This window comes from Vipera berus, assembly GCF_964194415.1.
Source record: "Vipera berus genome assembly, chromosome: 7".
Taxonomy (NCBI): Eukaryota; Metazoa; Chordata; class Lepidosauria; order Squamata; family Viperidae; genus Vipera; species Vipera berus.
This window is the reverse complement of record NC_138209.1, coordinates 19,472,769-19,485,057: the sequence shown is the minus strand read 5'-3', so window position 1 is coordinate 19,485,057 and position 12,289 is coordinate 19,472,769. Positions and strand designations below refer to the sequence as shown.

The window sequence follows — 12,289 nt, the reverse complement described above, 5'->3', positions numbered from 1 at the left end:
AGGCTCTAGAAAGAAAACAATATTAAGATTCAGATAAATTCTCAGCAAGACAAAGTGACTGTTTATTCAAAAATTATCAGAGTAGAGTAGAGTAGAGTAGAGTAGAGTAGAGTAGAGTAGAGTAGAAGCTGGAAGGAACCATGGAGGTCTTCTAGTCCAGCCCCCTGATCAGGCAGGAGAATCTATACCATTTCAGAAAAGTGACAGTCTAGTCTCTACTTAAAAATCTTCTTAAAAATCTAGGGCCAGTATAATTTCATATTTAGTGTCTGATATGTTTATAATGCCTCTGAAATATTTTATCTGGAACCTTGGGTTTCCTGGACTGATAACTACTCTAAAACATCAGATAGAGTTTGGGCCAAGGAAAGCCTTTGCTCAGCTACATCTGAGAATCAAATGCAAACATTTCTGCAAAAGGATGCTCTGGTTTCTCTCTGTTATTTCTGTCCTTACCATCTCACAGTTGAGACAAAGTAATGTGTTTTATTTGGGCTGCTTTTGAAGACAAAACAAAAACTAGTCCAGCAGACTCTCAGAGTGCATGGCGTATGAATATTGAAAAATAAGCTGAAAATATAAATGGCTATGCCAACAACATGATAATCAAGCCCCCCAATTTCTCTGTTTAGAGTCGAATGGTCAGAAATGAAAAATAGAAAGTTTCTCATGGTGATTCCCAAAAGGCATCTGAAGAAATATCCATACAATCAGCATGTGAATATAATTTACAATCTAATATGGCAATGCAAGAATTGTTTTTCAGACTGATAAACATTCAAGGGTCTCTTATGTATACAAACGTTCGCAAAAGTCCTGTTCTCAGCACTCCCATTCTTGCTTCTTTGCCAGTTCACAGGGAAAACAAAATGAGTCCCTGTCATGAACTACACAGAGATAAACTGAATGTAAATTAGAAATAGTTTTGTTTGAAATTCCTGTACCTCTCTATTCTTTTCATCTCAATAAATCCTCTAAGGAGAACTCCATGTGAATCATGCTTGAAAACAATAATTTTCAAGCTCCTCTCAAAAAGCTTGACAACCAAAAGGGACAGTTAGTTGGAAGATGCAAAGAAAATTTTTAGAAAAGAGCTACTGTAAGGTATATGGCTTTAATTCTGAACAAATGTAAAAGTTGTAGTAAAGAAACAAACAGAATTTAATCAGTTGCATCTGTACACAATTAGCCAAGATGAATGCACTATGACCAGTAAGCTTCCCTGTATATGTTTTGGAATCTGGTAATCATCAAAGCAAAACAAAACTAATATTTTGGAAGGATATCATTGTGAGATAGATGTTTACATAGATACTCTCTCCAATGGCAATATCCTTCCCAAATACTATTTCCCATGAAAATATTTAAGTTTCTTACCATTAACAATATCACCCTCTTGTAAGCGTCGCCTGTCTGGAATGCCGTGGCAGATGACTTCGTTTACTGATGTACAGCAAGACTTAGGAAAATTATAATAATTCAGTGGTGATGGGTAGCAATTTCTGGCAATGCATGCCTGAAAAGAATTTAAAATAAGCTTTTCACTCAAAAATATTTTAAAGTGTAATTTTAATAAACGCAGCAGGTTTAAGCAAGCATAATTTCTGAAAGATGGACTAAATTCAACTATATAGGATTAAACAATTAATCTCTCCCTGGAACAAGGATCTATTTGGGACCCAATAGGGTTTTTAAAATACATGTAATGCCCGACAACATATTAGCTTCCAATTTTTATTTATAAGTATTAGGGAAAAACTGAAGTCAGGTAAAACAGAGTCTGGCAGGTTTGCAGAAAAGTGTCAGGAATGCACTGGTGCTACAGGTGCAATATTGAGGACTATGGACTAATGTTATATACCACTCCTAACTATGCAGGAGTTTAGTAAGCTGTTTTTTTTTAATTAAACACAGTATCTAAGCTTTAAGATATGGTAACAAAAAGCAGAACCACACTGAAGAAGTATCCTTACTAAATGAACAGCATGATCTATTTCTTCAGTGGTTACACCTGGCTTCACCATCATGGCAGCAACATCTAAGACTTCTCTAGCAAGCTGCAGAATAAAGGAACAGAAATTATTCAAATGACAAACATTTTCCATGGAATAAATATTATTATGCAAAGACATTTTCAAAGTAAGCATGATCTACTTCATTTTAACCAATGTTGTGCAGTATAAACTTACCCTACATACAACTCGCATCCCTTCTATATCTTCTGAAGAAAGGATCTTTATCTGAGATGTTCCTTTAAGGGCCTGTTCTGACTCGGACATACCTAAAAGGATTATAATTGTCAGTATTATAATAACTAATACATTGATTTCCCGTGTTTCCTCCAGAAAGCTCAAGGTTAGAAAACTTATAAAGCTGCCCTCTTATTTTATCCCAACAATGACACCCAATGAGCTGAGAGATTATTGTTCAAAAATCACTAGGGAATTTGTGGTTCAGTGGGAATTTAAATCTGGTTTATCCCAGCCCCAGATTTCAACTATTATATTATACTAGGAAATGGTATCTATTCACAATAAATTTTAGAAACAAATGCATGTTGGTTGCATGTAAAAGCTATAGAAGATTTGCTTTCAGTAAACTACAACAGCATTTACAAACAAGTCAATGGTTAATATAAATCAATGATGTGAGCACATCTGGAATAATGTGTGCAGTTCTGGGCATCACACTTTAAAAATGATAATAGTGGAACTAAACAAGGTTCAGAGGAAGATAATGAAAGAGATGGAGCAGCTTCCCTGTGAGGAGAGATTGCAATATTTGGGCCTTTTTCATTTAGAAAGGAGGCAAATGAGAAAGGGCATGACTGAGGTGTACAAATTACCTACGGTGTAGAGATATACAGGACAAGGAGAATGTATTTTCTCCCTCCCAAAAGAACCAGAAGACATTCATTAAAACTGAATCTTAAAAGAATCAGGACTGACTAAATGAATTCTTTTTTACACGATAAGTAATTCAGCTTTGAAGTTCACTGCCACAAAATGTAATCCTAGCTACCAGCTGGTTTCCAAAGAGTTGGGATTAACGGCTATTAGCATGATGGTAATGTAAGTGCCTCTGAAGGCTGTCTACTGGAAGACTCTAGAGCAGGGGTAGGCAACCTCGGCTCTTTTATGACTCATGGACTTCAACTCCCAGCTGACTCAGGAATTCTGGGAGTTGAAGTCCATGAGTCATAAAAGAGCCAAGGTTGCCCACTCCTGCTCTAGAGGGCTTTCCTGTGCAATTGGCTGGCCATTGTGAGAACAGACTACTGAACTAGATGGGCTAGGAGTCTGATCTCTTATGTGTGGTTGGATCAGCTTGGATCCAGATGAAAAATCAGAATGCTCTGGTGTTGAAATGTACTAGAATGTTTCATTCCAGAATGGTAGGTTTTGCATATAAAGTCTGCAATTATATCTGAAATAATTTTAAAGGACAAGGGATGTTAATAAAAGACAGGAGCAAAACAAAGAAACACTGGATAGGACACACCTTCTTACTTGAACTTCGCCTAATTCTTCTCAAACATATGACAGAGTTATCCAGTGAAATAGTGTGACCAAATGTGTGTTACCCAACAAAGGATGGCTAATGCTTGTTTATGAAATTCAAAAATAACTTCTGTTTGAAAAAAATGTTTTTGCTTTTTTTTCTAATGCAACTGGTTATCAAACCTGCAGCACACATCCAAATGTTTTATAGACATACGGTACCCATTCTGAAAAAGAAAATAGTTAACACAGTTTAAATTAATCACAGGTTCAACAAATGAAAGTTGTACTATGCCTATAATTACCTAAAGGGTGATCTGCATAATCTGGCCTTTGAATGTAACTCGGCACAGGCCTCATTGGCATCTAAATAAAGCACAATTAAGATCTGTTTAAATATATTTATTAGCTTAGTCACTCTGAATACGGATGACAGTTGCTAGAAAACAAACTATAAAATGGATATTTTCAAATCAAATGAAAGCACATATTATAATCTCCCACCCAAGAGCCGCAAGCCAAGTGTGCTGTTTGATGAGCCAGTGTCAGATAAAAGGAGACACAACAATGGGAGACATCAGCAAAAATAGCTAGAAGTCAGCCTAAGAGCCCAAACTATAAAAATAATCCCGAGATCCAAAGGAAGAGACAATATTCCAGGTAGACAGATGTTCAGGAATCAAAGAGAAGAGACAGGAACTGGAGACAAAGACAAGCACACACAAAAGCAATTCACAAGGTGTAGATGAAGAAGAATCAACACTGAACTCCAATCACGTTCCTCTGGGGATCCTTAGCTCCATGAAGCCTAGTTAGCACACCCTAGGGAAAAAGTGTTCATCTCCTGAGTAACCCTCCCAAGATGCCTATCTTTAAAGTCTTTCAGTTCTTCACCAATCTGCATGTTACTCTGAAACATAGCAATCACACCGAACTCCTGGGCTTGGAAATCAAGAGTTCTTCTAGTTTAGATGCTTAAATTACAGGCTCAAAATGCGAAGAAAATACTATTTCTGCTTCTGGTTCAGTCTAACACTTTAGGAAATGGGTTTCTCTTAATACTCAAGTTGCCCAATCCTACCTCTCTCCCTCTAATGAGGATTTCTCTAAGGTGGCTCCAGCTTAAAAATCCTGAGCTACAGGAATGAAGCCCAAATTAAAACGATAAAACACTCAAGTTTGGGCAATAGCCAAATTTTCAGTAATTCCACTATACCTTTTTGTAGCTACTGAAGTAATTGTATACTTATGAAGTCTCAGTTTGACAACTGGATGTTAGAGGCAAAACAGAATTCAGTAACTGGCATACCACTAAAGTTCTCAAGGCATTATGTGAGCCTTCCAAAAACCTTCTACTGAACTAGAATATTCAGTGATGCAGAAGGAGAAAATATTAAATGCGTACTGCTTCAATTATATTTTGATTTGCATTTTTGTTTTGTTTCTTTGCTTTCTGAGTTGAAATAACAAGACCCGACAAGATAACATGCCCTTGACTTTAAGGATTGTGGAAGCACTGCAGGAAGCCTGCTGCTCCATTTTAAACTGGATGTCTCAAATCATTGTTCTAGGAAATGCAGCATGTACACCAGTGGTTCCCAACCTTTTCTATACCCAGCACCCCTATAACACTTCTGATATATTCTTACACCCCTTACAAAAGATTGAAATAACGGCAACAAATTATGCATATACACTATAACCGTGGTGGCGAACCTATGGCAAGCGTGGCACAGGTGGCACGCAGAGCCCTCTCTGTGGGCACGCGCACCATCGCCCAAGTCCTAGGCCTTCAGCTGGGTTTATAAAACCTTTTCGCTTTAGGCCTCCACCGCCATGTGCAAAAAAAAGGTTTAATCAATCAATCAATTTCAATTTCTCGCAGGGGGGGGGAAAGATCTCGCAAAGTTGGAATTGATTGATTGAACTTTTTAGTCCCACCCAGTCTGCCGTTACCACTGAAGCCATGCCCACCCAATGGGCCACCCCCACCCAATGGGCCATGCCCACCCGGCACCTGACGATACATAAGTAGGTTTTGGGTTGCAGTTTAGGCACTTGGTCTCTAAAAGGTTCGCCATCACTGCACTATAACTTTGAAAACCCAAGTTTTCGCACCCCCTGGAATATCACCTTGCACCCCCAAGGGGTTCAAGCACCCCTGGTTGGAGCCCCCTGATCTATACAGACCCAGTATCCCAAATTTTTTATAGACACACCCAACAAGACAACAAACTGGGAGTTCTCATTGGCATTATAGCTTACAAACTACCAAAATCATTATTATATGAATGACAGTAACTAATTCTGCAATATACAGAAGAATTTACACATTTAGCAGCTGCTTATAACCAGAGAGCAAGATTCTCAAAATCTCGTTTAACCAAATTTATTGAAAGGAAAAAAAGATTTTACAAAAATGTAGAGCAATTTCCTATGCTCTTACACAATGTCATAAAAGCCTTAGAAGACATAGAAACACATTCTGAAATAGCTTTGCAAATCACATCAACAATGATTTGAGAAGACATAACTGTGTCTCAGGAGAGCCCAGCATCATAAAAGTATAACTGCAACTAAATCATAACTCACTGAGCAGAGAGAAAATGGAAGCAGGTAACAGAGATCTAAACCATGGTTGACCTACATAACTGAAAGTGCAATCAAGATTTAATTCTGAACTATTAGCAAAACAAACTTTGAATCTAATACACTGCTTCACAAACCTGGGTAAATTGCCCAGAACTGGGTAAAAGTTTTTCTTTGGCTTCTTCACATGAATCATTACCTAATTACAACAGAGACATTTATATAAGAACTTTCTGATAAATGGTAAAAAGGATCTTCTAGTAAATGGTTTGGGTAATGAAGGAGGGAGATACTGGTCTAATATGTGGAATAGACGTTATTCTATCTTCATTCCTTTTTTGATTCTGCAATTACCATCTACATTACCACCATAGTCAACTACTGCACCTATTATTACAGAAAATTATTTTTTAAAGTTAGTGTTTCTTCAAAGACTGAGATACTATTGTATGTGAGTTTATCTCCTAGCAAAAAACCTGAACATTCTGTTAGCAGGTTTTATCAGGGCAGGAACTAACTTATTTGTCAGTTAGCTCTACATGTTAGTTCACATATAACAGGAACTGATAATAATTTGGTTCTTTTATGAATTCACTTATTATGGCTTAGTGCTACATTCAAAGCTAATTACGATGGTTATTTCAAAAACCATGTTTAACTAATCCTGATTTAATATATTATTAGTCACTCACTATACTATCTGCACCTGTCAAGATTTAGAATGGCCTTAAAATACTTTTTCCCAGAGCCTATATGAAGTTGGAAGACCTCTTCTAAAAATATATTTTAAAATGCCTGATTTCTTCTTATCAAACTGAGCTGCTGTTTATATGCACAGTCATTTCCAAGCTAAGAAAATATTTGCGGAATAAAGACCAACCCTTATATTATGGACCACCCACTAAAATAGATGACTAATGTTTCCTTTGTTCTTTATAAAGTTGGTCCTTGACTTTTGAACACAATTGGAACCAGAATTTATCTTGCTAAGCAAGGCGGTTGTTAATTGAGTTGCGTCCAATATTACAACCTTTTTTGCCACAGTTGTTAAGTGAATCACAGCAGCTGTTAAGCAAATGATGCAGTTATTGACTTTGTTAGATGTTATCTGTGAAGATTGCAAATGGTGATCACATGACCCTGGGACACTGCAGTTGTTGCAAATATATGCCAGTTACCAAGCGCCTGAATTTTGATCACATGATCACGGAGATCCTGTGACAGTAGTAAGCGCAAGAACTAGTCTTAAGACACTTTTTCCACTGTAAGTCATGGACTACCTCTACTGGAGTATTATGTCTCTAAAAGGGACAGCATATTGCTATCGTAAAACAAAAAATCTTATGGCATTTTAGAGATTAACAAACTTAAAATTTTTATAAGCCTTCACGGAAGTGGACTCAATTTATTTATTTATTATGGGACTTATATGCCGCCCTATCTCCCGAAGGACAAATAATCTTATCCTATCTTCATGAAAGACAAATAATACAATCTGTTAGTTTCCATAAAACTCTCTCTTTAATGAATAGTAGGTTATTTTAAATTATCTGATATATATTATGGGAAAATAACCATCAAAATTATTTTATGTGCACACATCTTTAAAAAATAATTGGACAATCACGTTCTCTAACTGGGAGAACTATCACGAAAAAATTACCTTCCTGTGGTTTGACTGGCGGAAAAACTGAACAAAGTGACACATTTCAGTTATTTCACCTATTTACCAGTGGATAATGTGGCCTGAGTTTCCCAGTATATCGATAACCAGCCCAGGGATCTGTGTTTATGTCTCCATCTACAGTCCAGGCAGAAACTTCTCGTTTTGCTTTCTCATCTTCTATAAAACAAAAGCAGAATCATTACTGATCTTAATAAAAAAAACTTCATTAAACATCAGAAATTGGAACTCCTTTCCACTCTCTTCTTTAGAAATCTAAATTTTTCCCCTGCATGCTTGCTTTTCCTGTACAATCTAACTCAGATACAATTTGTATAAGGATCACTTTTGCCAAAAAATTATAAAAAAGAAATAAATCCAAGTCAGTACTAAAGCACAAGCCTAGTCTTGCCCTGCCTATTTTCAATGGGTGCATGCCGAGATTTGCTATCAAAACTCTACTGTTCCAATGATACTGTGTCTTTATTTTTCAATTCCTCTGTATTACTCTGAGCTTATTTTTTTAAATATGTCATGTCTTAACACCATTCCTAAAGTAGTGAAAGATCACAACTGTTTAGGAAACTAAAGCCCAAGGTCCCTTGCAGACATAGAAACCTATTAATATGTAAAAAGCATTGTCTAGAAAGCAATCAGAAATATTTTAAGAAAGGGACTAAAGTATCAGATCACTTTAATGATTGTACCATTGCAAGCTACAGTTGTGGCTTTCCATGTGTATGAATGTTTTTCCATAAAAAATGAAGAAAATCTATATAGTAATAAAAAGGAATCAAGAAAAATAATAACTTAAATCATTTTTCCCTGACATGCAGACTGGATTTATACACCATGCTAAGCCATAATATGGTGTGATTATCCCATTGTGTTTTGTGAATCCAGCTGCTCTGAATTATCAACTATATGTACATTAATCCAGCCAATTGAGCAAATTCAACAAACAATAATTAAGCAAAGCATCATTCAGTGCAACACATAGACTGGGTGTGTTATACAAAAGACCATTTAGTCCTCTATGAATCCTTGTATAATATACATCAGTTCAGACTACAAACCCAGATTTATTATACCAATAACAACCAGAGTTATTACAGATTGATTTTAGGATGATTCAATGTCACTACCAACAAAATAGATTGTAAAGGAAGTATGATAAAATCAAAATAATGTACTTGCTTACTCGCTTTCTTGTGTAGCAATTTGTGAGTAGCCCAGCTTCCTTTAAAACATTCCTAAAAAGGGAAATTATATAAATTTAGCAATACATTGAAACAGATCAACTTTATATGGCTAACATAGTTCCACAGGTAAACCACACTCTAGAAAGATGAAGGAAAAAGGTTTTCCTTACAGCTCACTGCACTTCAGTTCAAACACTAACTGTATTTCTTTTTAATGATAAGGCTCAAAATCCACTTGACATGAAAGTATATATGACTAATATTGCTTTTATATATGTGTAGTATGTTTTTAAAGCCTATGTTTTTTAAGCATTTTAAAAACATCTTAGTTTAGTCTTGGACTGGAAACATGGAACCCTTTCATATCTTTTTATTATTATTATCAAACTTATTTCCCACACATCTCTCAGTTCAAGGCAACTCTGACTCTCTTTTATGGCAATATATGTTGTGACTACATGAACAACTGTAGAAAACACATGGGGATAGAACATAATTTTTGGCATTTTAAAATGGAAAACAGTTTCCTGGAGCCTAAATGATAACATTCACAGCACTGCTAGATAGCACAATACCCACCATCACATCTCCTACTGGATATAGCCTACCATTAAAAAATAAAGTTTTCCTGCAGCCCAAAACAAAAATCATGGCAAAAGCATGGAGGAAATCCAACCATTGCTAAATCCTACATCCAGCCTAAATCCTAAATCCAGCCTAAGGCAACATGTAGAGATGGTTTCTTCTTACAATCCTGTCTTTCAGGAGCCTACCTTAGCCTGGAGTAGTCACTGCAAAAGGCAGCTGCACAGCACCAGATAGGCTGCTGAATTCCTCATATGTGCAACATTTACACACCTATCTTTTTTTTAATCCTTCAAAAATATATTCTGAATGCTTGATTCAACCTGGTTTCCTATGCAAATATTTTCCTCAACCCAGTTCTATTAAAAGCAAGCCTGACTTTGTTCATAATTTGTAAAACTATTGCTATATTTGTAAGAAGAGCAAAAACCTAACACAAAGATGTTCCCATTTCCTTTTCTCCCAACTCTCATCTTTATACATTAATTTGTTAATGACACAGAGGTGGTTGCTGCCTTTTAATTTTTTTCATTTTGATTTCTTGTATTAATTTCTTAAGAAAAATAATCAAATGGATTTCACGCATCATAACCCTTAAAAACTTGACAGAAGCAGAGTCTAATCTTGTGGCCCTCCAGCACATTTAACTTGAAGCCAATGAAAGTATTTATAATCAAAGAAGATTGCAAAAGGCTTCTTCCTTGAAAACCTAGTAGAGATATATTTGTATGAATACCACAGAAACCATGTAAGTAAAACAAGTACGTACATACGTATACAAATTTTCCTGAGTTTCCACACTCATGTCATTCTTAATGGACATTGCATGTGTGTTTTGCACTACATGCAAAACTACGGTTTATGCTTTTACTAGTGTGCACAAATATGAATTCAGGTCCAACTGCAAGCAGGATTCTTTAATAGGATAAAAGAATCAGACTTATAGTACTGTGTACTTAAGTATGATTTGCAGTAGGAAAAAAGGACACTTCCTTATAATTGCTCCCCAAATTTCTGTACCCAGCTCAGGTAGCACAGCTAGCTGACTTAGGCTAATTTCATATGAGCATAATACCTGGGTGGTATACCAAGACACCCAAGAACTCTTAGTAAGATTGAAATATTGAAAAAACATTCTGGGGAAAAATCATGGAAGGTGATTTCTCTACTAATTTCAGTAAAACTACATAGATATGTTCATACTGTCACCAAAAGCTGAAGCTGATTCAGAGGAATACTGTACATCACGGGTGTCAAACCAGCCATGTTACGTGACGTGTTGCGATGTATTGCAACTTTTTTTTTGCACTGCTGGAGCTGGGGTGGGCGCGGCTCCGCATGATGCAACTGGCCTGTGGGCCAGCAGTTTGACACCCCTGCTCTACATGGAGGGTAGAAATGTCCGAACTTTGAAAAAGGGAGATTTTTCTTTTAAAAAAGACTGATTTTAAAAGTTGAACTATGGAAATAAAGCCATGATATTAGATGAAGACAACGCAGACCACCCATGTTCAGAATCTCTCTTAATTATGATTGCATTCCAGGGTCTCCTAGTACATTGGAAAATTTAGAATGGTTCTGGTGCCAAGGCCTGATTTTCTTCAAATTTGACACAGAAACTTGTTATAGTTAATATCAAAACCTTAGCCTGTAGGCTGTCTTTAGCGGTAAAGTTTTGGCAAAAATTTCCTTTGCAATAAACTAAAATATCCAAAGTGCAACAACAATTACTTGTTGACAGGCAGGAAGAACACAGCCCTTTCCCCCCCCCCCTCTAAATCTGCCTTGTGAATCTTGATGACAGAACCAATAAAAAGTGGGGGGGGGAGAGATGTCAGGCTTTGACTGCTTTGTCCTTCAGCATTTATGGGGCCTATTCCTAGCTTTAGATTTTTCCACTTCTGACATGTGAGCTCCCAGGGCAGAAAACCCTATAAAAAGCGGGGAGCGAAGGTAGGAAGAGGGACGGTAAGAAAGATTTTTTAGGGCTTTAGATCACTCTTCCCTACCCGAGCTGGATGTGTTGAGACTACAAGTGACATCACTGGGAAGAATGGACGTTGTAGTCCTTTGCTCTATATATCGAATTTCAGGTTGAATGATAGGGCTTTTTCTCCCTTAGCAACAACCAAAGGAAGAAGGCAAACTCGAAAGAGAAAAAGAGAGACAGACCCTGCTAGCAGAAATGCAGAAATCTCGGCAACACCATTTAGTCCCTTTGAATTCAGTTCCTCGCTTCCCAGCAAAACGTGCTCGGGCGGCCAGAGAACAGGCCCGGGCCCAGCCAGCCTGACTCACACCTGCCTTAGCAGGGCAGCAGCCGTCACACATATATCCCCAGGCGCGGGCATGACCCGCGTCCCGGAACCCCCAGTCTCCAAACCGACAGGAAGGCGGGCTGGCGCGGCCGGGGCCCCGCTCGGACCAAGCGCCCGTCGGGGGAACCTCTGCGGCCGAAGCTTTCCGCCGCCCCGCCCGTTGGCGGGCAAAGGGCGCCCCGAGCAGCGGCGATTTACCTGCGAGCAAAAGTAGGATCCCTGGATGCCCAGCTTGATGCAGGTGGGGCACTGCAGCTTGGCTTCGCTGCTGCATCCCGCCGTCTCGCACACCCGGGCTTCCACCGCCGCCATGCTGCCTGCTGCGACCGCCGCCACAGGAGCGACCCAGGCAGACGGCGGGAGAGCAGCGGCAGCAGCCACCGGGAAAGGGCGGAGGGAAAGGCGGAACTCTCGGCCTGGAGGTTCCCGATT

At 38.1% G+C, this 12,289-nt stretch overlaps 1 protein-coding gene across 3 annotated transcripts in view; it reads right to left on the bottom strand.

Annotated features, from left to right (window-relative positions):
• The window catches only part of METAP1 (methionyl aminopeptidase 1), a 24,530-nt gene extending 12,241 nt beyond the window's left edge, over positions 1 to 12,289 (bottom strand). For all 3 annotated transcript variants that reach the window (XR_014027147.1, XR_014027148.1, XM_081333106.1), the window contains exons 1-7: positions 12,056 to 12,289; positions 8,954 to 9,005; positions 7,820 to 7,932; positions 3,806 to 3,866; positions 2,190 to 2,281; positions 1,974 to 2,057; positions 1,378 to 1,516 (exon numbers count right to left, since the gene is read on the bottom strand). Coding sequence is in view for 1 of the 3 variants with exons in the window: in XM_081333106.1 (XP_081189232.1) it covers positions 1,378 to 1,516; positions 1,974 to 2,057; positions 2,190 to 2,281; positions 3,806 to 3,866; positions 7,820 to 7,932; positions 8,954 to 9,005; positions 12,056 to 12,169 (655 nt within the window). In the remaining 2 variants the exon portion in view is untranslated. The remainder of the gene's footprint in view (positions 1 to 1,377; positions 1,517 to 1,973; positions 2,058 to 2,189; positions 2,282 to 3,805; positions 3,867 to 7,819; positions 7,933 to 8,953; positions 9,006 to 12,055) is intronic.